The sequence below is a fragment of the Emiliania huxleyi genome, assembly GCF_000372725.1.
Source record: "Emiliania huxleyi CCMP1516 unplaced genomic scaffold EMIHUscaffold_109, whole genome shotgun sequence".
Lineage (NCBI taxonomy): Eukaryota > Haptophyta > Isochrysidales > Noelaerhabdaceae > Emiliania > Emiliania huxleyi.
Genome location: NW_005201851.1, coordinates 249,834 through 269,940, shown reverse-complemented (window position 1 = coordinate 269,940; position 20,107 = coordinate 249,834). Strand labels below are relative to the sequence as shown.

The following is a 20,107-nucleotide window of genomic DNA, read 5'->3' as shown; positions in this document are numbered from 1 at the left end:
GGCAGCCGTGGCGCGTCGGTCGCATCTCCACACCCGGTCACAAGCGGGAGCCGGCACGGCGCGCATTCAGTTCACCGGTGCGTGCGTGGGTGAGCGGACACCTGCCCCCTCGTCTCCTCGCCCAGCGAGTCGCCCATGCGGGACGGCGGGCGGAGCCTGCAAGGAACATACGCCGCACCTCGGGGCGGGGGCGCGCGGAGCCTGCCGTGCTGAAGACGCAAACATCGGGGCGGGAGGACGGTGTTGTGCGGTGTCCTCTCGAGTCCTCAGAGCACAGTATGAGCACGGCACAGCCGAACACGTGTCCTCCTCTCGAGCGCGGGTTGGAGTACAAGGAACACGGCTTCCGCTTCTAGGAGGCGGAGCTGGCCAGGCAGCAGCTTGAAGCCGCAAGCCGGGGTGAGGCAGGCGCCGAAGTAGCGGCGCGCGTAGCTTGGCACGTCGGCGAGCGCCGCCGCGCGGCTCGGGACCTAGGGCCCACACACCCCCAGGCACTCCCCCTCCCCCCTCCCCGAGGGGTCCACACCCCTCGCCTCCCTCTCAGCAGCCTGGCGTCGGGTGTACATGGGTGGGGGAAGGGCGGCGACCCTAGATCTTGGCACCACTACTACACACTACCCCCCACGACGACGACGACGACTACTACTGCTACTGCTACTACTACTGCTACTACTCCTACTACTACTACTACTACTACTACTGCTACTACTACTACTGCTACTACTGGCGGGGCCCGCAGGTGTGTGCGCAGCTCGAACGCTGTCGTCGAGTTGGACCACATCTCCCACCTGTTCACAGCTAGAGGTGTGAAGAGGTGCCGTTCACAGCTGTCGTCGAGTTGGACCACATCTCCCACCTGTTCACAGCTAGAGGTGTGAAGAGGCGCCGTTCACAGCTGTCGTCGAGTTGGACCACATCTCCCACCTGTTCACAGCTAGAGGTGTGAAGAGGCGCCGTTCACAGCTGTCGTCGAGTTGGACCACATCTCCCACCTGTTCACAGCTAGTGTGAAGAGGACGCCCCGTCCACCCCTTCAGCTGCGCGACCTCACACGGCTCTCTCTTCTCCCCACCGGCAAGTGACGAGCGGGTGAAGGCTGAGGAGGTGTGAACAGCGTCTCTTCACACCTCTAGCTGTGAACACCGGCAAGTGACGAGCGGGTGAAGGCTGAGGAGGTGTGAACAGCGTCTCTTCACACCTCTAGCTGTGAACACCGGCAAGTGACGAGCGGGTAAAGGCTAAGGAGTCTCTTCACACCTCTAGCTGTGAACACCGGCAAGTGACGAGCGGGTGAAGGCTGAGGAGGTGTGAACAGCGTCTCTTCACACCTCTAGCTGTGAACACCGGCAAGTGACGAGCGGGTAAAGGCTAAGGAGTCTCTTCACACCTCTAGCTGTGAACACCGGCAAGTGACGAGCGGGTGAAGGCTGAGGAGGTGTGAACAGCGTCTCTTCACACCTCTAGCTGTGAACACCGGCAAGTGACGAGCGGGTAAAGGCTAAGGAGTCTCTTCACACCTCTAGCTGTGAACACCGGCAAGTGACGAGCGGGTGACGGTTGAGGAGGTGGGCCAGAGTCGTCGAGGCCGAGCGTGCGCGCGTCAGGAGGACGAAGCGGACGGCGCCGACCCGCCACGCCTCCCGCCACGCCGCAGACTACTTATCATCAGCCGTCAGTTGTTCAGATTGATCACACCATCCACGCCTCCTCCTCCTCCTCCTCGGCCTTGTGTGTAGAAGCCCCGGCTCCCCCGCCCGCTTCTTGTCCCGCCTCGAGCACCGCCGGCCCACGCGTCGCGCTTCTCCGGCGGGCCCCGCCCCCCGAGGCAGCCGGGCGAGCGAGGCCGAGCAGCTCGAGGGGCGAGCGGGAGTGGCACGAGGACTGTGTCGATGAACAGCTCACGAGTGAACAGGTGATTAGCTAGTAGCAGGCCAGCGCGACAGTGTGGCACGGCGCCTACCCATTAACGACTCGTGATGAAAGGCGGTTAGTGAATCGCAGGAGCGCGAGTGTGCAGGTGACGCCTCGTCGAGCAGAGGGAGGGCGGTGCACCAGCCGCTGGCCGAGAGGCCGCCGCCGCCGCGCGGGAAAGAGAAGGGCACGGGGACGGGGGAGCGGAGCTGGGCGCGGAGGCAGCTCCGCGCCGCGCTCTCCGCCTCGAAGGCGTCGCAGGCGGCGAGCGAGAGAGACGTGCCGCACAGGGCCTCGGGCGCCTAGCAGAAGCAGGCAGCCTTGCTTGCTTCCAAGCCGCTGGAGAGACGTGTGCCGCAGAGGCCTCGGGCGCCTTGGCCCAGTGCGTGGTGGTAGCCGCATCCTCGCCGCGCGCCTGAGTTAAGTAATGACTTCATTACCTCCTCCACTCATCAATCAATTAGTGGCGGTCGCCGCGTCCTCGGCCGCGCGCGCCTCCAGCGCCGCCTGCCGCTCCAGCTCGCGGGCAGGGCCCGGCTCGGAGGCGACGCCTACGCGAACGGCTGCTAGAAGGCTCCGTGAAGGCTCCTAGCAGGTCGCCGCGGACTGTGCCTCGGTGTGCGCGGTGTCGCCGAGGTAGGTCAACACGGACCTAACTCGTTAGCCAATTACTTATCCGAGGTAGGTCAGCACGGACCTAACTCGTTAGCCAATTACTTCATCAACAAGTGATTAGTGAGTGGTCAGGTAGGTGAGCACACCGGAGCGCGAGGAGCCGCTGCCGCTGCAGGTCCTCGTAGAGCAGCACCTAATTCGTTAATTAATTGCGTCGAATTCCTTAGTTAGTGCCGCGGCGGGTCCTCGAGAGCAGTACCATCCCGCTCGGCCTCCCGCCCGCGCCGAGCGACGCCCACGGGCCGTGAAGCACCTGCGACGCTTAACATGCATCATTCTCAGTCTCAGATCAACAGTGGAACCGCCGAGGGACGCCCCGGGGGCCGTGAGCACACACCGTCTGCCGCGAGAGCGCCTCGGCGGCCTTGGCGAGCAAAGCAGCAGGTGCCACAGTTCCGTTGAGGAGCGAGGAGGAGTCTAGCGAGGAGGAGGCGGCCGGCGAGTCGAGGGGCGGGCCGGACGCGGTGGCGGCGCGCAGCCGCCGCTTGGCGAGGCGGCGGAGGTCGCTCATCGCCATCTTGATCAGGTTTGTGCGGCAGAGCCAAACCGTGCGCAGCGGAGGGCCGCCGATCGTCGCGCCTCTCGCGATGGCGTCCCAGTCTGCGCCCGGCGCGTAGGCTGGGTTGAGCACGACGCCCGCGACGAGTGGCCGCTCGCGGCCTCGCCACGGCGGCAGCAGACTCGCGTTGCAGTGTCGCCGCCAGTAGCAGCTCCGCTCACGGTCCCTCGCAGCGACGCAGCGGAGCCGCCGGTGAGTGGCCATCGTCAGCGCCGCAGTGAAGAACGCAGGCGGACAGTGCTGCGCCGGCCGGCCGTCGGTGAACGGCTCGAACTCGAGCTGGACGCCGGGCACGGACTGGAGCTCCTTGCGAAGCCAGGTGGACCCGGTCCTCGCCCGTTTGAAGACGACGAGTCGCACTGAGCCGTCGCGCCGGCCGCTGTCGAGGCAGCCGGGCGGCGTGATGTAGGCGTCGAGCGACACGAGGAAGCGCGTGGGAGGGCTTGCCATCTTCGCTCGAAGTCCGGTCTCAACGAGCAAACGCGTGACAGCGTCTGACATGCATCGCGAAAAAGAATTTCGCGCGTGAAAGAAAAAAGAAAGGATGTGCATGTACACGACGATCGTCGCTTTCCCAGATGCACAATAGTTTCGATATGTTATACATATATCGTCTCTCTCATGCAACCGCTGCTCCGAGGTCTGACCAAGCAAGGCGCATGCGGGATGGGAGAGTGGAGGAGCAGGAGGGAGAGGAGCCACGCGTCTACCGTCGGCCTACCCTCGGTCTGAGCACTGTCTGTAGTGGCTGGAGGTCGGGGCAGCCCACACAGTGGGGAGTGACAAGAGGTCCTCGCGGAGAGGTCCTCACGGAACAGAACGAGAGGTCCTCGTGAACACATCGCGTGCCCCGCATCGCGAAAAAAGAAGTCTTCGTGTTGTAATGACCGCACTCCTCCAAGTTTAGCTGACAGAAGATCCCATGCGTAAGAAGCCCAGCTCTTGCACAAACATTTCGATAATGTCCATACACATCATTCCATATCTCTCAAGAGGCACAGCACCGCGCTGCACACGCCGAGGTCTGACCGAGGCGCACACGGGAGTGAAGGAGGGAAGGAGCCACGTCTACCCTGGGCCTACCCTCAGACGCGGGCTGAGCACACTGTCTGTATTGCAATAGTGTTGCACCAATAGTGGCTGGAGGTCGGGGCAGCTCACAACGGTGTGAGTGAGAAGAGGTCCTCACACAGACTGAGGTCCTCACCGAACAGATCTGAGGTCCTCACTCGAGAGGTCCTCATGAACACAGCACGTGCGCCGCATCGTGAGGATGAGCTCCGTCTGTACGATTCCGCGAGCGTGGCTGTCGAGAGACGGCTCTGACTCGCCAAATCCCAAGCAAGCAAGCATGAGGTGCACTTTTGGAGCTGAAGATGATCGTAGTAATGATTCATAATGACGTCATTGATTGATGTTATGCATTCACAGTGTTGATGTTATGCATTCACAGGGAAGGTGCTCCTCACTCGGTAGGATGTACGTGGTAAGTTGTCCTCCTTGATGTTCGTAGTAAGTTGTATCTTCATTCGCCTCCTCACGTCAAACCCAGCGGGCCGGGCACTTGGCAAATGAAAGAAGAAATCTGCGTCGAGCGACCTCGGAAACTAGCCGGGGCGGTCGGAGAGGAAAGGTCCTTAGGTGGAGCACTCAAGCACAAATCTTTCGATACTATCTTCCATATCTCTCAATAGGTGGCAACATCCAACCGCGGATGAGTAGTAATGGTTCATAATGACTGACGGGGTACTACAGACGATGATTTTTCGATCAACTCACTCTTACAGGGCCACCAAAGTCTCACTACAGACTGAGGGTTACGAGAGAATTGTAATTAAAACACACAGAGTAGGAGGCTGTAAAGCACGCACTCTCGATGTCCCACAATTTTCCATCTCATAGGCAGCAACCAACCGGGCTCCACCACACCGAGGTCTGACTGAGGCGCATGGGGATGGGAGTTGGGAGTTCGAACTCGAGCTGGACGAAGGGCACGGACTGAAGCTCCTTGCGAAGCCAGGTGGATCCGGTCCTCGCCCGTTTGAAGACGACGAGTCGCACTGAGCCGTCGCGCCGGCCGCGGTCGTGACAGCCGGGCGGCGTGATGTAGGCGTCGAGCGACACGAGGAAGCGAGCGCGGGAGGTCTTGCCATCTTCCCTCGTCCGTCTCAACGACGACGACGAGCAGCAGTCGGCGTGACAGCGTCTGACATGCATCGCGAAAAAGAAAAAGTTTTCGCGTACGGGGTAGCCGCCACTTTCCTCCGTCGGACTCTCTCTCTCTCTCTCTCTCTCCCTCTGTTGTCTAGGGTGTCACGGGTGTCCCTGTGGTGTTCTCGTGTGTGGGGGAGGCTCAGCAGCCCACCACCAGGGAGGTTTTGTCAGTCTCGGCGTCGCATCTGCCGCGCCGAGATTCGACGGACCGAAGGGGTAGAGGCTAGCGCTCTCGGTCGAGAGACGCGCAATACTCAAGACAATAATTACTACCACCTTCGTACAACTCAACGTGCATTCATGCAACGCGTGCAACGCTGCACAGTGCTCAGGGTTCGAGCAGGTGCAGGCGAGTGGAGGGGCCCCTGGCAGAGGCCAGGGAGAAATAAATTCTGATCTCGTCGGCGGCTCGGTCGGCGCTCTGTGTGTATCTGTCTCTCTCTCTCGCGCGCGCGCGCGACGGCGCTGGTTGGTGCGCACATGTCGGCCCTCTACACGCTCCTGCTCTCCGCCTCGATTGTCGAGGACACCGATGTCGCGTGCATACCGGCACACAAGGCCGACTGCGTCGGTCGCTGTCTCACCGGCGGCAAGCAGCGAGGGTGCATGGACCCTCCGCCAGTACCTGGCCAGTGCTCATTTCCGAGAAAGCAGGCAGTGGACTTGTGTGCCCGGTGGCCACGCTGCAGCGCAGTCAATTGCGCAGCATCTCGGCTCGACTGCCAAGCGCGCGGCTACGGCCACTCAACACTGCTCTCGTTTGGCGACGCTGACCTCTTCATGCCACGCCGTGCAGCCTCAGCCCTGGCAGCTCAAAACCTCTCGAGTGTCGTGTGCACGGCTCGGCTGCTGCGTGAGCCAAAGGCGAGCGTGTACGCGGGCGGCGTGCAGGCTTTGAGCTGCTCCTCCCTGGAGTGCACACTCGCACCCGCGCCGCAGCGCCGCCTGCAGCAAGCCGAGCAGCGGCTGCGCCGGCTGAGCCTGCGAAAAGTGCTTGTCGAGGCGGACCCAGACGCGCCGCTGCTGCTGTACGCGCCCGTCGCGGCCGCGAGCGCGAGCGTCGTGGTCGCGCCCGATGTGTCCGCGCCCGCGCACGAGCGCACTGCGTACGAGTCCGACTTTGCCAAGCACTACTTTCTCGCAGACGCGCACCACATTTACCGCACGTACTTTGCCCAGAAGCGCGACAGATTCTTCATCGAGGTCGGCGGGCTCAACGGCGCCGCGGACGGCTCGAACTCGCTCTTCTTTGAGCGTCACCTCGGGTGGCGCGGGCTGATGGTCGAGGCGTCGCCTCTCAACTTTGCGGGCCTCTTCACGCGCCGCCCGCTCGCATGGCGTCTCGAGGCGGCGCTTGGCGCGAGCACACAGACGCTCAGCTTCTCGGGGCACGGATGCTGCGGCAAGGTAATCGGCGGCGCGGGCGGCGACAGCTATCGCGTGCGCGCGGTGCCGATTGGGCGCGTGCTCAAGGCGATGGGCGTGGCGCGCGTTGACTTCTGGTCGCTCGACGTCGAGGGCGCCGAGCTCTCGGTGCTCGAGGGCATGGATTGGGCCATCCACGTGTCCGTCTTCCTCATCGAGTCCGTCAACGAGCAAATACGCAGCCTGCTGCGCGCACAGGGCTTTGATCACGCCGCGTACTCTGGCCCGTCGCGTCTCAACGAGATCTGGGTCAATCGCAACGGCGTCCCGTGAGCAGCTCGGTGCACGCACTGGCCACGTACACTTCGAGTACACTGACGTGATGGACAAAGCTCAAAGGTCCTCCTTTGCGCTGCTCTCTCTTGAGTACGGCTTTACGATACAATTGTAGGGATGGTTAGAAAGCTAGCGCGTCACGCCTGAGGGTCCCGGGATCCCGGGTGCGGGGTCTTCTGCCTTGCCTTGCCTTGCCTTGCCTTGCGTTGCCTTGCCTTCGGCCGGCGTTGCGAAAAGGGCAGCTAACGTACACGCTACGGGCGGGCCTCTCTCCCGCGCAAAACAACCCGCGAAAGGTCGGTGGAGGTCTCGGGGCCGCGCCGGACCGCTCCTACTAACGGGGGTTTGTTCAAGCCGCGCAAGGCATAGAGCAGCGGGGTCAAGCGAAGCGATTTTGAGCGATTTTGAGCTCAGGTCACCGATTTCGCCCAGCACCACCCGGCACCACCCGGCACCACCCGGCACCACCCGGCACCACCCGGCACCACCCGGCACCACCCGGCGAACACGGCGAACACGGCGAACACGGCGAACACGGCACGACGCAAATGAATTAATTTGCACGTATGTGAAATTCATCGAATTTCAATCAGTACTTATGTGGGAAATTCCAGGATCCCCCGGCACCGCCCGGCACCACCCGGCGAACACGGCACCACGGGCAGGTACGGCACCACATCAGTCAATGTAACGGTCGTAACGGTCGTAACGGTCATTGAGGTTGTAACGGTAATTTCAACTTTTATAACGTCATGTAACGGTCATGAACGGCCGCTGGCACGTGTCCTGCGTGGCTTGAAACAACCCGACGGTGTCCGGTCCCCCCACCCTACTACATTCCCTCCGCCTCCACGCGTCAGTGACTCCCCATGACTAACGCAGCGCGCCGGTGACTCCACACCACCCCAGGCCGGCGTTCGGGCAGAGTGTTTTTTGACCGGAGCTGTACTGAATGATAATGAGGGGACCGCCAGTGGACCCGTGGGTTCGCGCCGCGGTGCAGCGCAGGTACTTTGATAGCCTAACGTAACACGCATGCACACACGAGATTCGCCACGAGATCCTGCACAAGGCCCGAGAAATCGACGCTCACGGTGCATTGCGGAATTTCCTCGCCTCCTCGCCATCGCCGCCTTCGCCATGCCACCCGACGCACCGCGCATTGCTCTCCCGCCGCTCGCGCGCCTCCACGCGCCTCGCACCGCCTCTCCACGCCAAATGTTACGATCCGATTCGCCCCGATCGCAATATTTGCTTGCCGCCGTCGGGTTGCTCGGTCAACGGTGGAGGCGGCTGCTCGCCTTGCACGGCCTGATGCAGCGCGCGGATTGGGGCGTTTTGGCGCGCTGCTGCTTGCAGTACAGTGCACTGCTCGCAGCGGCGCTATTCGCAACGCCTCGAGAGTAGGCTCACCAAGACCCGGAATATTATGGGTTACGTGGCGTTCTTGCCCGGAATCATGGGTGCTGAGGAAATCCTTCTTGTAACTGAACGTGCTTTTGAATTTTCTCTGACAGGCGCGCCAGAAAGAAGACCGAAGCTTCGGTGATGTGTTCTTGCGTGAGGCTCTGGGCATGCGGGCGCGCGGCAGCCTCACCACACACCCGCAACTCCTCATTTGACTTGCTTGGTATTGCAAAAAATCTAACACAAGCAGGGAGCGGTGCATACACTCCGAACGAACCCCATGCGAGCTCCGGGCACCTGTGTGTGTATGGAATACGGCTCTATGCGGCTGGCCTCCTGCCTGCGGCTGCCAGCAGCGCTCAGCAGCGTGCGGCCCGTCCGGCGCCCCTACCTAGAAGGCTCGTCCCGCAACTAGTGCGGCTGCAAACTCGCGCTCGCTCATGACCTGGCCGTAATAAGAGGCCTCGAGAGAGACAAACTCGTCAATGAAGTTGGCGGTAAGGCCACTCTCAAGGAACTGGGGAGCGCTGACAACACGAAAGAGCCTCGCTCCGGGGTAGCGTAGCGCACCTTCCACCCAAGCTGCCCCACTCGCTGGCCACGGCAGCGTGCTGTCGAGATCAAGGACGTGGTGCTGACCTCGTGCTTGAGCTGGCAAAGATTTGCCCGATAGACATACTGCTTCTGTGGCATGACCGCAGCCTCACAGCCGCCGGCGTCGCTACGCCGAGGTGCGGCCACGGCACAAGCTCCGGCGGCCACAAAGGCGTGTGTCTGCGCGACAGCAGAGGCGTACTGTCTGCGCGACACGGTGATCGTCGCCGCCGCCGTGGTGATGAACGACTGAGCCAAGACGACGGCCATGGCGAACGCGGGCGGGACGAATGTATTCATTTGGGCAACAATCTTGTGGATGCCCCGACGAGACACGTGTTAAATTAAAAGAAGAAAATTTTCCGCAAGTGTTTGCGCTTCTTAGCTCCCCGGTCCTGGGCTCCAAGTGCTCCCGGGCTTTCACGTCCCTTGCGCGTGCAAGGCGCGAGCAATGCCAATGGAGACGTGATGCCTGCATGCGCCCGTCGAGTCGAAATCGATATGCAAGTCGATCTTTCTTTGGCTCGCCGCGAACACGACGGCCTACTTACTCAGTTATTGCAATACTCTGAGAGAGAGTTGTTTTGTTTGTACTCTGATGCTCCGGGCCGACCCGTCCCAGCTACCCGACGGTGGCACTCTTCCACGTCTCGCTCACGCTGAGAGAAACGTGTGGAACGGCGTGCAGCAGAGTCCCCACGAGTCGGTCCGCGTGCCTCCCTCGCGGGGTCCCGTACGTATACCGTTCTCACACATCCATATAAACTCACTTTGGCGCAATTTGGCCTCACTGAAGCGATGCCTCAATCCTCAATCCTCAGATTTAGATTAGGACGCTGTCTAACCTCTAGGTGCGGGGGCGGGCGGCTCCTTTAGACCTTTATTCCTTACTTTTGCTGCGATTCGTATTTCCGCACCGCGCCAGTCTTAGTCCGCACCCCTGCCAAACTTCCGCGGGTTGCACGGTCACACCGCGAGCGACTGGAGCTTGGCGACGATGCGCGGCACGCTGGAGCACACCAGGTTGCTCCAGCCCACCCCGCCGGGCGAGCACCACGACGTCGAGCCCGCGGGCGTGACCGATGCAAGGCGGCCGTCGTTGCCCTGCCAGAAGCACTCATACCCCGCCGCGTGGAGCGCGTCCAGAGACCTCTTGAGGGTGCGCTTCTCTTCGAAGCGCGGGCGCCAGTAGCCGACGCGATCGTGGTACTCAAACTCGACGACGTCGATTTTTCGAGATGCCAGCATGGCCTGCGCTCCCTCGAGAACCAGCGCGTCGAAGCCCTCTGTGTCCACGGCCAGCCAGTGCACCTTGTCCAGCCCGTGCTTGGCGCAGAAGTCGTCCACCGAGGTGGCCGGTTGCGGGTTGTTCCACCGGCCAGGCGCATTGCGCATCAGCGCCGAGGCGCCCTCGTCGCCGCCTCCGCAGCGCGACGGTCCGTAGACGAGACCGCTGCGATTCGTGACGGCGACGTGGTGCGCGATCCCTGGGACAGACAATCTCTCAAAGAGGTTCTTCAGCAGCCAGTGGTTGCACGCAGTGAGCTCGAAGGCGTGCACCCGCACTGAGGGCGCATGCAGGCGGACGGCTGGGGCTGGCGACTGGCACGTCATGCACACGCCACACGACGTGAGGACCCCGTGCGGCCGGAACGCCTTGATCGCTGCCAGCCAATCCGCGTTGGTGCGCCAGCCGGCGGAAGCAGCAGCTGCTGAGTGGAAGCGCTGCAGAAACTCTGCGACCTGATAGCCCTTGTTGGCGCCAGCGTTGATGAATGTCATCTGTGGCTCGAGTAGCAGCGGCGCAACAGCGTCGATCCACGCATGCGCCGGGCACGAGCTATTCCGTGCCACCGCAAGACCGCGCCGGCAGCGCGACAAGCTTTGCGAGGCCATAGGTGTGGAGGGGGCACGAGCCTTGAACGCCATAGATTGCCACAGCGCGGGAGAAAGCACGGTGGAGCGACAGGATCGATGTGGGCACTCGAGGTGGACATCCTTTGGGCACTGTTCACAGCCTTGTTATTTATTGATACCCCGGGTAAGCGTTCCCGTGCCTCGACAATTGCCGCTGGTAGGCGCGCCGCGCCGAACCATGGCGGGCGCGCCGCGGCTGCGCAACCCTCGTCACAATGCCAACCGCGCGCGGCCGTCGACCGGCAAGCACACGCCTCGACTCGGACACAGTGTTCCGAGGGCAGGTGTGATGCGCTAGCCGTCGCCCACCCTGGGGAGTCTGCCTCTTCGTATCTCTTTTCGCAGTCTCTCGCCGCTTCTCGCTGCAACCTTCATGCCACCTCGCGGCCGTCCCACTCTCGTCGTTCTCTCCCTTGTCACTTCCTCCTCTGTCGCGTCGTTCTCTTCTGCCTCGTCCTGCGACGCCGCCGCCTGCCGGTCCCTTGTTCTCGCGGCTTCTTTCGCCTCTCGGCGCAACTCCGTCCTCCTTGCGGCGTATCCTGGCCCCTCGAGTCTATCGAGCTCCCCTCGCGCAAGGACCACATTTCTGACTCCCACTCCGATCATTTGCCTCCAGGTCATGTTGTTGCTCAGGTCCACTCTCTCTTCGAACACTCGTGCCTCTACGGATGATGCCGGCGCTGGGGTCCCCTTCGGATGCATCGTGACATCTGACAACTGAATTTCCACTGGTTGTCCTCCTCTGAGTCATCTTCCCCGTCCTCCTTCCGCTCGGCTCTTCGCTCGGTACGTCCGCCCCACCGCAATATCAGAGCCAAACATTTGAATTCTTTTTCAAAAAGGTACACGATGCGGGCCTCGTTCCCGCCATTGAGCCGCGGCGCCCGCACGCTCGCCTCCGAGGCCGGCAGACGCAGCTACGACGCTGTGGTCTGCGGCGCCGGCATCGCTGGTGTCTCGTGCGCGCACTACCTCGCGCGCAGCGGCGCCTCGGTGCGGCGCCACACCGAGCACTGACGGTCCGGTCCCACCCAAGAGCCTTGCCGCTCCGCCGCTAGGTGCTGCTCGTCGACAGCCGGCCGCCGCTCTCCCACACCTCCTCGCTCTCGACCGAGTGCTACCGCAACTTCTTCCCCGGATCGGTCCCGCTGACGGCCTTCATGCAGCGCTCGGTCGACCTGCTCGAGGCGCGGGCCGCCGAGTGCGACAACGCGTTCGGGCTCAACCGGCGAGGGTACTGGTTCCTCTCGGCGAGCGAGGAGGGCGCAGCGCAGCACGCCCTCGCCCTCTCCGACCCGGGCCTCGCCAGCTGCGGCGGAGTGAGCCACTTTAGCGACGCCTCGCACGGACTGCGGTACCGGCATGATGCGCCGACCGGAGCAGCAGCAGCAGCAGCAGCAGCAGCAGCAGCAGCAGGAGGAGGAGGAGGGGGCGATGGGCCGGCTGCGATGCTCTTCTCCGGTCGCGAGGCGGTGCAGGCGTACGTGGGCAGCCTCCCTCCCTTCCTGGCGGCAGACGCGAGCTCGCTGCTGGTCGCATCTCGCGCGGGGCGAGAGACAGCCGAGAGACAGCCGAGAGACAGCCGAGAGACAGCCGAGATACAGCCGATATACAGCCGATATACAGCCGAGATGTAGCCGAGATGTAGCCGAGATTGTAGCAAGACGGGGATGACGACACACAGACCAGACAAGGCAAGGCACTCAGTGACTCACAGAACAGACAGGTGGGTGTCGGCCCAGATCTCGCCAGATCTCGCCAGATCTCGCCAGATCTCGCCAGATCTCGCCAGATCTCGCCAGATCTCCCCACATCTCCCCGAACAGGTGGATGTCGGCCCAGCAGATGGGCATGGAGCTCCTCTCCAAGGCGCGCGACGCGGGCGCCGCCACGCTGATCCCCTCCTCGCTGCAAGGTGCTCGAGATCTGGGGAGATATGGGGAGATATGGGGAGATCCTCTCCTTGCTGCAAGGCGTTTGAGATATGGGGAGATTAGGGCTGCTCCCCTCCTCGCTGCAAGGCGTTCGCACCGCGTCCGACGGCAAGGTCGAGGCGGCGCTGCTGTCGGTGCCCGGCGAGTCGGAGCCGCTGGAGGTGCGGACTGGGGCGGTGATCAACGCTGCAGGCCCGTCCCAGAGAGCGCATTGAATGGAGTGTACACACACACACACACACTCTCTCTCTCACACACACACACACACACACACACACACACACACACACACAGAGACAGACACGAGACACACGGGACCGGCACTGTCAAGGTCACCGCAGACGTTGGGGCATGACGCGATGAGAAGTGCCCAACACTGCAGGCCCGTACGAGACAGACACAGAATAGACAACGGGGCACGATGCGATGTGTGAGAGAAGGTGTATCGACGCTGCAGGTCCGTATGCCGGCGTGGTTGACGCGCTGCTGCGCGGCGGCGGCGGCGAGGGCGGCGGCGGGCGGGAGCTGCCGCTACAGAACGAAGTGCACGCCAAGGACGCCGCGGCGTGACGAGGAGACTTGCGCATGCCGCGCCCCCCCTCTGTCGACGCGCGTGTGGGGGGCGCCCCCCCCTTTTCTGCTGCAGGCGGTGCTGCGGGACGACCTCTCCGCGGTGCCTGGCGACGCGCCGATGGTTGTGTGGACTGACCCGGCCACGCTCTGCCGTGAAGATGGGGGAGACTACACTGTTTGTACCCTTTGTCTGATTGTGTGAGTATGTTCTTATTGCAGGTTACGCTGCCGTGGAGCGAGGAGGAGGCGGAGGCGCTGCTCGAGATTGGAGGGTTCGAGGCGAGCTACAGCCGAGATGTAGCCGAGATACAGCCGAGACGCAGCCGAGATCTAGCCGAGATACAGCCGAGACGCAGCCGAGAGATGGCCGAGATACAGCCGAGATACAGCCGAGAGATAGCCGAGAGATAGCCGAGGTATAGCCGAGGCGCCCCTCGCCGGCTCGCCGGTGTGTGTGAACGGCGTCTCTTCACGCCTCGAGCTGTGAACAGGCGAGCCTCGCCGGCTCGCTGCCCGGAGGCCTTCCTGCGCCCCTCCCCGGCCCGCTCGGCTGAACAGCGCCTCTCCACACCCCCGAGCTGTGACCAGGCTTCCACCTGCGCCCCTACCCGGGGAAGCCGCACTCGCTGCTCATGCTCTGGGAGGCGATCCACGCCAATAATAATATTAATCAATAATAATAAGAATAATAACAATAATAATAACAATAATAACTCGCTGCTCATGCTCTGGGAGGCGATCCACGTCAATAATAATATTAATCAATAATAATAATAATAATAATAATAATAATTAATAATAATAATAATAATAACTCGCTGCTCATGCTCTGGGAGGCGATCCACGCGGATGTGGCGGTGCCGCGGGAGCCGCCCGAGGAGGTTGGGCTGAGAAGAGAGAGGACGAGACAGAGAGCGAGAGGGGAAGAGAACGGCGGTGCCGCGGGAGCCGAGGAGGCGCACGGCACGGCACGGCACGGCACGGATTCTCCCACACTCACTAGTGCATACGTGTACTGTTCACACCGCTGGCGCACTGCATTGCATAGCACAGCACCACATTGCACTGGGGCTGCGGCGGTCGCTCTCCGCCGCGCTGGCGCAGGGAGCGTGGGGGAGGGTGTCGTGGCGGTGGTCGACTAGGCGCTCTCTGCCACACAGCCCACGGGACCTGAACCCTCACTGGATTCGGCACTCTGGAGGTATGGGACTAGGCGGAGCTGCGCGGTTCGCTGTTCGCCGAGCTCACCTTGCGGGCGCTGTCGCGTGCAGTGCCGGCGCTCGGGGGCTACTTGGGCGAGGACGGCTCGATGACGGCAAACGTGTCGGTGGGGGGCGGCGGCGGCGGCCCAGAGGGCGCGGGGGGAGGTGCAGTTCTTCACAGCAGGCGGGTGTGAACAGGTCGACGGCGGCTACTACTCGAAGGCGCCCGACAATTTGCCGCTCATCGGCCCTGCGGCGGGCGAGATCTAGTCGAGATCGAGATCGAGCCGAGCTCGAGCCGAGATCTAGATCGAGCCGAGGTCGAGCTGAGATCTGGCCGAGATCTAGTCGAGAGTGCGCCTGCTGTCCAGCCGCCGCGAGGCCCACGCGCCGGACCGTTCCCGGACAGCGCCAGCGGGTGTCGAGGTCCCCCCCTTCCCTTCCCATTCCCCCCCCCTCCTCCCCCCCCTCCTCCCCCAGGAGGGCCGCGAGGAGCTTACGTGTGCGCGGGGCTGTCTGGGTATGGCATCATGGCCGCCAACGCCGCGGGCGAGCTGCTGGCCAAGCACGTGACTGGCGCGCCGCTACCCGAGGCGTACGCGGCCTACCGCACCACCCACGGACCTGAACTCACACTGGGTTCGGTACTCTGGAGGTATGGTACTAGGCGTACGCGGCGGGCTTCCTGCCCGACCGGTGGGAGACCGAAGAGTACCGGCGCGGCGTGGAGAGCGGCCCCGTCGGCAAGGGCTTCCAGATCTGAGGCGGAGGGCGACCCCCGCGCCCTTTTCTTTCTCCTGACCTGACTACCGACTTGCGAGGGGGGGGGGGGGGGGCGCTGGCGCCTCTCAGCCCTGACCGACCGCGGTCTGATATGTGCAGGTCTGATGCCCGCCCCCTCAAGGCGGTGCGTGCGTACGGGGTGTGGACCCTGAGTTGACCAGGGGTTGTGCGCTGGGCCCTCCTGCTCGGCTCCAGCGAGTAGACAAGTGTTGTCATCAGCAGAGGAGATGGATCTTGACCTCAGGGCCGATGTGGCCAAGCGCTGGTAGCGTGATTTTACCTCACACCCACGGTCTCACAGTGTGCCGGCAGTCGCCGAGCAGTGTTCGAGGTTCGCCGAGCGCGGCGCAGGTTGAGGGAAGCCGCCACCGACGAGCGCGTTGGAGTATTCACTCCGGGGACAAAGACACGGCCGCACGCACACGAGCTGGCAGCTGCGGTCGTGCGGCCGTCATAGCGGCGAGGCGCGGGACCGCGTCTGTGGCGAGGTGGGTCGCGTCCCTCGATTTCCGTCAACTCAGCATCCACACCCTCTATCGTGTAAGTGCGGTCAGCTCTAAGAAAAACGAAAACAAAAAAGCTGACAGAGAGAAAATCGTCCCGCAGACTCCACGAGTCGCATGCAGTGCTGACCCCTGAGGTCCTGTCTCGGGTGTCTGCTCGCGTGGTCGTGCGCTCGGTCTCCACGACTCCACTCCTCCACGGCACCCCACTCACACAAAAACACAACCACGGACCCAAGACGCACAAGCTCAGACAGTCGAGAAAGGGATAGACCGCAACGACAGTCAGAAGTCAGCGCTGGGTCCCAGGGCGAATACCCCACTCACGAGACATGAACAACCAAGCTTGGCGAGGGGAGGCAAACCCGTCGCACACGCACAGACGCTACCTGTAAGCGCTCACGCACGCCATCTGAGAGGATCCGAAGCGGTGGTCGATCCATTGGGCGAGCGACTCTGCCCATATACGTAACACGACCAGGCGTGACTCCCTCAAGCGCTGCGGATCGTACGCGGGTGCGCCGAGAGAAGACGAGACGGCGCAGGAGGGGGCGGCGGCGGCACTGCCGGGGGTAGCCGCGGCCGCTTGCTCCCTCCGCCTGCTAGGGGGTGCGCATTGCTGCGGCAGAGGCGCAGGGAGATGTGAGCGCGATGCCGCGGTGGCGCAGGGAGGAAGGGCGAGGGACAAGCGGCAGGCGCGCACCTCGCGATCGTGGCATGCCGCCGCCACCGCTTCTGCTGCTGCTGCTGCTGCGATGTGATTTCAGAAGAAGACGCCCTCGGGCTGCGCTGCTGCACGGACGACAAGAGACGGTGAGAGGCGTGAGCATGAGCGGTGCAAAGAGGGGTGGTCTGGCACGCCTGAAGGAGTCGGTCACGGAGGCTGCAGAGCCAGCACCTGGTCGCATCGAGCGCCTCTATTTGCCTTCGATTCGCCTCGACCTGTGCGGCGGGCGGAGCTCCTTTTCACAAAGTGCGATGCAGGGCACGCAATAGGCGCGGGCGCTTCGTGGGGTGAGACCTGCTCGAGCATTGCCGAAAGCGGGACGCGCTCGCCGTCGCGCTGCGCCCTATCGGCCGGGGTGCTTGCGGTCGGTGGTCCTGGCTCGGCGGCTCGCGCTGCACGCTGTGGATCGAGCATGAGCTGGCACAGCTTATACACCGCGGTGGCCTGGCCGTGGGGAACCTGTACGCAATCAAAACTGTTTCGTGTCGCGTTATTGCACGCCCGCCGAGCGAAGACCGGCGCATATTCCCGGGGGGGGGGGGGGGGGGGAACTAATATGCGCACTTTCTTCAAAGTACCCCTTCCATCACGGTGCCGACGGGATGCGGCTCAGAGGGGGTGGCTCCTGTGCAAGCACGGCTAGCATCGTGGCGGGACCTCGCTCGTCTTCGTTCGAAAAGTCTCGTATGGCTCGTACTAACTACGTCTACGAGCAACTTTCTGTTTCGCTGACATGCGCACACCGCCGACCTGCGAGGTCGCGCCAGTTCCTGTTGTGGACCATAACTCCATGCGCTAACTCGTGTTGGCGGACCTTCAGCCGATTGGTCAGCTTCATGGCCCATCGCTTCTGAGGAGCAGTGTATAGACCTCGCGCTAAAGTCGCGCTCCGACGTGAGCCACCTGTACGCAAAGGCGAACCGATGGCCCGATGCACCCGCTGACCTGCGTAGGGGAGAAGATGAGGAGAGTCCCTGAGGACCTAGCAACAAGAAGCAACCCACGTGCGTGTGCATGTGCAGACAGACAGTGTGCATGATGCCGCACGCTGCAAGTGAGCACACCTGAAAAAGAGAGTGCACACCTTGTAAAGGTTAGGTCTCGCTGGTAGGCACATAACCAAGAACGTTTAGCTGTCAAAGCCCATTCATTAATAGCTCCCTAACAATATTTGCTGTCATCAAAACCGAATGAATCCTGACTCGGTGCTGTGGACGAGCACTACATAGAATTCACTACATAGTCCGTGTCGTAGTCTCGTGACATGTGGAAACTAGAGAAACCTTCTGAAACTCGGGGAAATCTATCTATCTATCTATCTATCTATCTATCTATCTATCTATCTATCTATCTTCTGAAACTCGCGAAATTCTCCGGAAATCGGGTGCTTGGGGGTATCAAAATCTTACGGCTCTAGTACAGTACAGATTTTGGCCTCTGTATCCGTTTTATACAGTCGTAACTCAAGCGAGCCCTACGTGCGTGGTGGAGCGGCTACATTTTTACACACACACACACACACACACACACACACACACACACACACACACACACACACACACACACACACACACACACACACTATATTTTTAACCGTGAACGCAAGCGGCGCATTTTTTTTCATTGCACCCCTCAGTGCGCTTTCGACGATGGGCTGTGGCGACAGCAAGGCGGCGCAGTATAGGGCTGAGGCTGATGACTACGCCGCCCGCAAGAAGAACGGCTTCAAAGACCCGCAGCTAGAGAAGTGGCGGAAGGACGGCATCAAGCAGAAGAAAAAGCTGAAGCATGTCGAGGACCCGCTGAAGAATAAGCGTCTCCCACAAAACCCGAAGCCCAAAAGGGGAGGCAACGGGCCGACGCTGACCGGTGCCACTCCTGCGTCCGGGCCCAGCGGAGACGAGCTCAAGAAGCAACGCGGCAAGCTGAAGCACCGGCGATGAATTCAAGGACGCTGTGTGCCTTCGTGGGCGTATTCTTATCGCCCCTCGCCAGCGCGGCAGTTCTGATGACGTTATGGTTGTGAGGGTTGTCTGGTCGTCGATGCATCAAGGTGGGAAGTTCGAGTCGGTGCCAAATACCTTCTCGAAGAATGAACACACGTGCATGTGCATGGTGCATACTAGTGGTACACCGACGCGGCTACGGAGAGAGGAGAGACAGTGCGGCTTTACCACGGAGAGCACAAGACACGCAGTGTTACAGACGCCGAGCCGCACAATAGTAGTGTGCCGCATAATAGTAGTGGGGGCAAGGGCCCGAGGGCGGGGCTGCTCGGCGCGCTCTGTGTCTTGCTCGATCTGGGGCTGGGCCCCGGGCTGCTGGGTGCCTGTGGCGGTGCCTCAGTGCCTGACAGTGACACGCTGAGTAACAGTAAGCTCTGACCTTTGACCTTTGAGCTCTGACCTGCTGTCACCTGTGACCTGGGCCGTGTCTATGTCTCTAAGCCAAGCTGTTTCAAAGTGTTTCAAAGTGCGCAAACAATCGCGCCTCAGGCTCCTCGGCGACAGCTCTGTGTGCACACACACAGTGACTGAAACCCAGTGAAAGTGAAACACAGCTGCGCACAGCTGTATTGCATTGCTGGGTCGCACCTCGGCACTGCAAACTCCCTCGCACAACACTGGGCACGGGACTGGCGCGCACTGGCACTAACACAGGTACACCACTGGAGCCGCCTAAGCGACTCCCGCGAGGACGGTAAAAAAATTCCTAAACGAAAAGAATTTTACAACAAAGCTCCCTCGCACAACACTGGGCACGGGACTGGCGCGCACTGGCACTAACACAGGTACACCACGGGAGCCGCCTAAGCGACTCCTGCGAGGGCGGCGAGGCACTTAGCTCCGTGCACCCGCCCGCCCCCGCCACAGGCAAGCTCATTCACAACCTGCTCTGCGATTGCCTGTGAAGAACGACCAAGAAAAGAAAAAGGAGAAAGAAGCGGAGTTTTAAAAACAAGAACCGGAAAGAACAAGGAAAAGAAATCGTGAGGGCTGTGAAAGATTTTTGGCAAAAAAAGAATGGCTGCATGAATTTGGACTCAAAAACCAAGCAAGGCCCCTTTTCTCTCGACCACGCACAACATCCCGAGGAAAAGAAAAATTCTACACAAGGACATTGATGCAGTCACTCGACTCCGTCGGGGGCGGACGGTTTGGGGGAGCAAGAAAGAGACCGAGCGAGGGAGTCGCGATCGGTACCCCCGTTCGATCTGAGCGCAAAGGCGCAGCGCGGGTGGAGCACGACGGTTGGGCTGCTACGTCTTGGCACTTGGGGGGTCCGTCGGCGGGAGAGAGGTCCTCACAAACACAGAGGTCCTCATCAGACACGAGAGGTCCTCGTGGACGAGGTCCTCAGTATGCGTGAGGACAGGACCTCTCTCTTGAGGAGATGCGAGGACCATA

General features: G+C 61.8%; 6 protein-coding genes across 6 annotated transcripts in view; 2 read left to right on the top strand and 4 right to left on the bottom strand.

The window, feature by feature from the left end:
* EMIHUDRAFT_223376 (hypothetical protein) overlaps positions 1-985 on the bottom strand; it is a gene marked incomplete at both ends in the record, with an annotated part of 2,570 nt that extends 1,585 nt beyond the window's left edge. Inside the window, one exon of the mRNA XM_005792197.1 lies at positions 981-985. Within this exon, the coding sequence (XP_005792254.1) occupies positions 981-985 (5 nt within the window). The remainder of the gene's footprint in view (positions 1-980) is intronic.
* A 1,382-nt stretch (positions 986-2,367) lies between these two features.
* Positions 2,368-3,646, bottom strand: EMIHUDRAFT_454399 (hypothetical protein; the record flags this gene model as incomplete). Its single annotated transcript, XM_005792196.1, has 5 exons — positions 2,368-2,462; positions 2,544-2,563; positions 2,673-2,719; positions 2,786-2,839; positions 2,924-3,646. 5 exons carry the CDS (start codon positions 3,644-3,646, stop codon positions 2,368-2,370), a joined length of 939 nt encoding a protein of 312 aa, XP_005792253.1.
* Positions 3,647-5,839: 2,193 nt separating this feature from the next.
* EMIHUDRAFT_108819 (hypothetical protein) lies at positions 5,840-7,057 on the top strand (the record flags this gene model as incomplete). The annotated part of the gene is made up of 1 exon (XM_005792195.1): positions 5,840-7,057. The coding sequence occupies one exon, from the start codon at positions 5,840-5,842 to the stop codon at positions 7,055-7,057; it is 1,218 nt and encodes a 405-aa protein (XP_005792252.1).
* Positions 7,058-10,027: 2,970 nt separating this feature from the next.
* EMIHUDRAFT_223371 (hypothetical protein) lies at positions 10,028-10,957 on the bottom strand (the record flags this gene model as incomplete). The annotated part of the gene is made up of 1 exon (XM_005792194.1): positions 10,028-10,957. One exon carries the CDS (start codon positions 10,955-10,957, stop codon positions 10,028-10,030), a length of 930 nt encoding a protein of 309 aa, XP_005792251.1.
* Positions 10,958-11,827: 870 nt separating this feature from the next.
* Positions 11,828-15,450, top strand: EMIHUDRAFT_108817 (hypothetical protein; the record flags this gene model as incomplete). Its single annotated transcript, XM_005792193.1, has 9 exons — positions 11,828-11,971; positions 12,037-12,332; positions 12,805-12,893; positions 13,000-13,073; positions 13,559-13,585; positions 14,322-14,366; positions 14,699-14,852; positions 15,168-15,256; positions 15,355-15,450. The coding sequence occupies 9 exons, from the start codon at positions 11,828-11,830 to the stop codon at positions 15,448-15,450; spliced, it is 1,014 nt and encodes a 337-aa protein (XP_005792250.1).
* Positions 15,451-16,358: 908 nt separating this feature from the next.
* EMIHUDRAFT_223368 (hypothetical protein) lies at positions 16,359-17,224 on the bottom strand (the record flags this gene model as incomplete). The annotated part of the gene is made up of 4 exons (XM_005792192.1): positions 16,359-16,572; positions 16,872-16,915; positions 16,995-17,043; positions 17,160-17,224. 4 exons carry the CDS (start codon positions 17,222-17,224, stop codon positions 16,359-16,361), a joined length of 372 nt encoding a protein of 123 aa, XP_005792249.1.
* Positions 17,225-20,107: the final 2,883 nt, after the last annotated feature.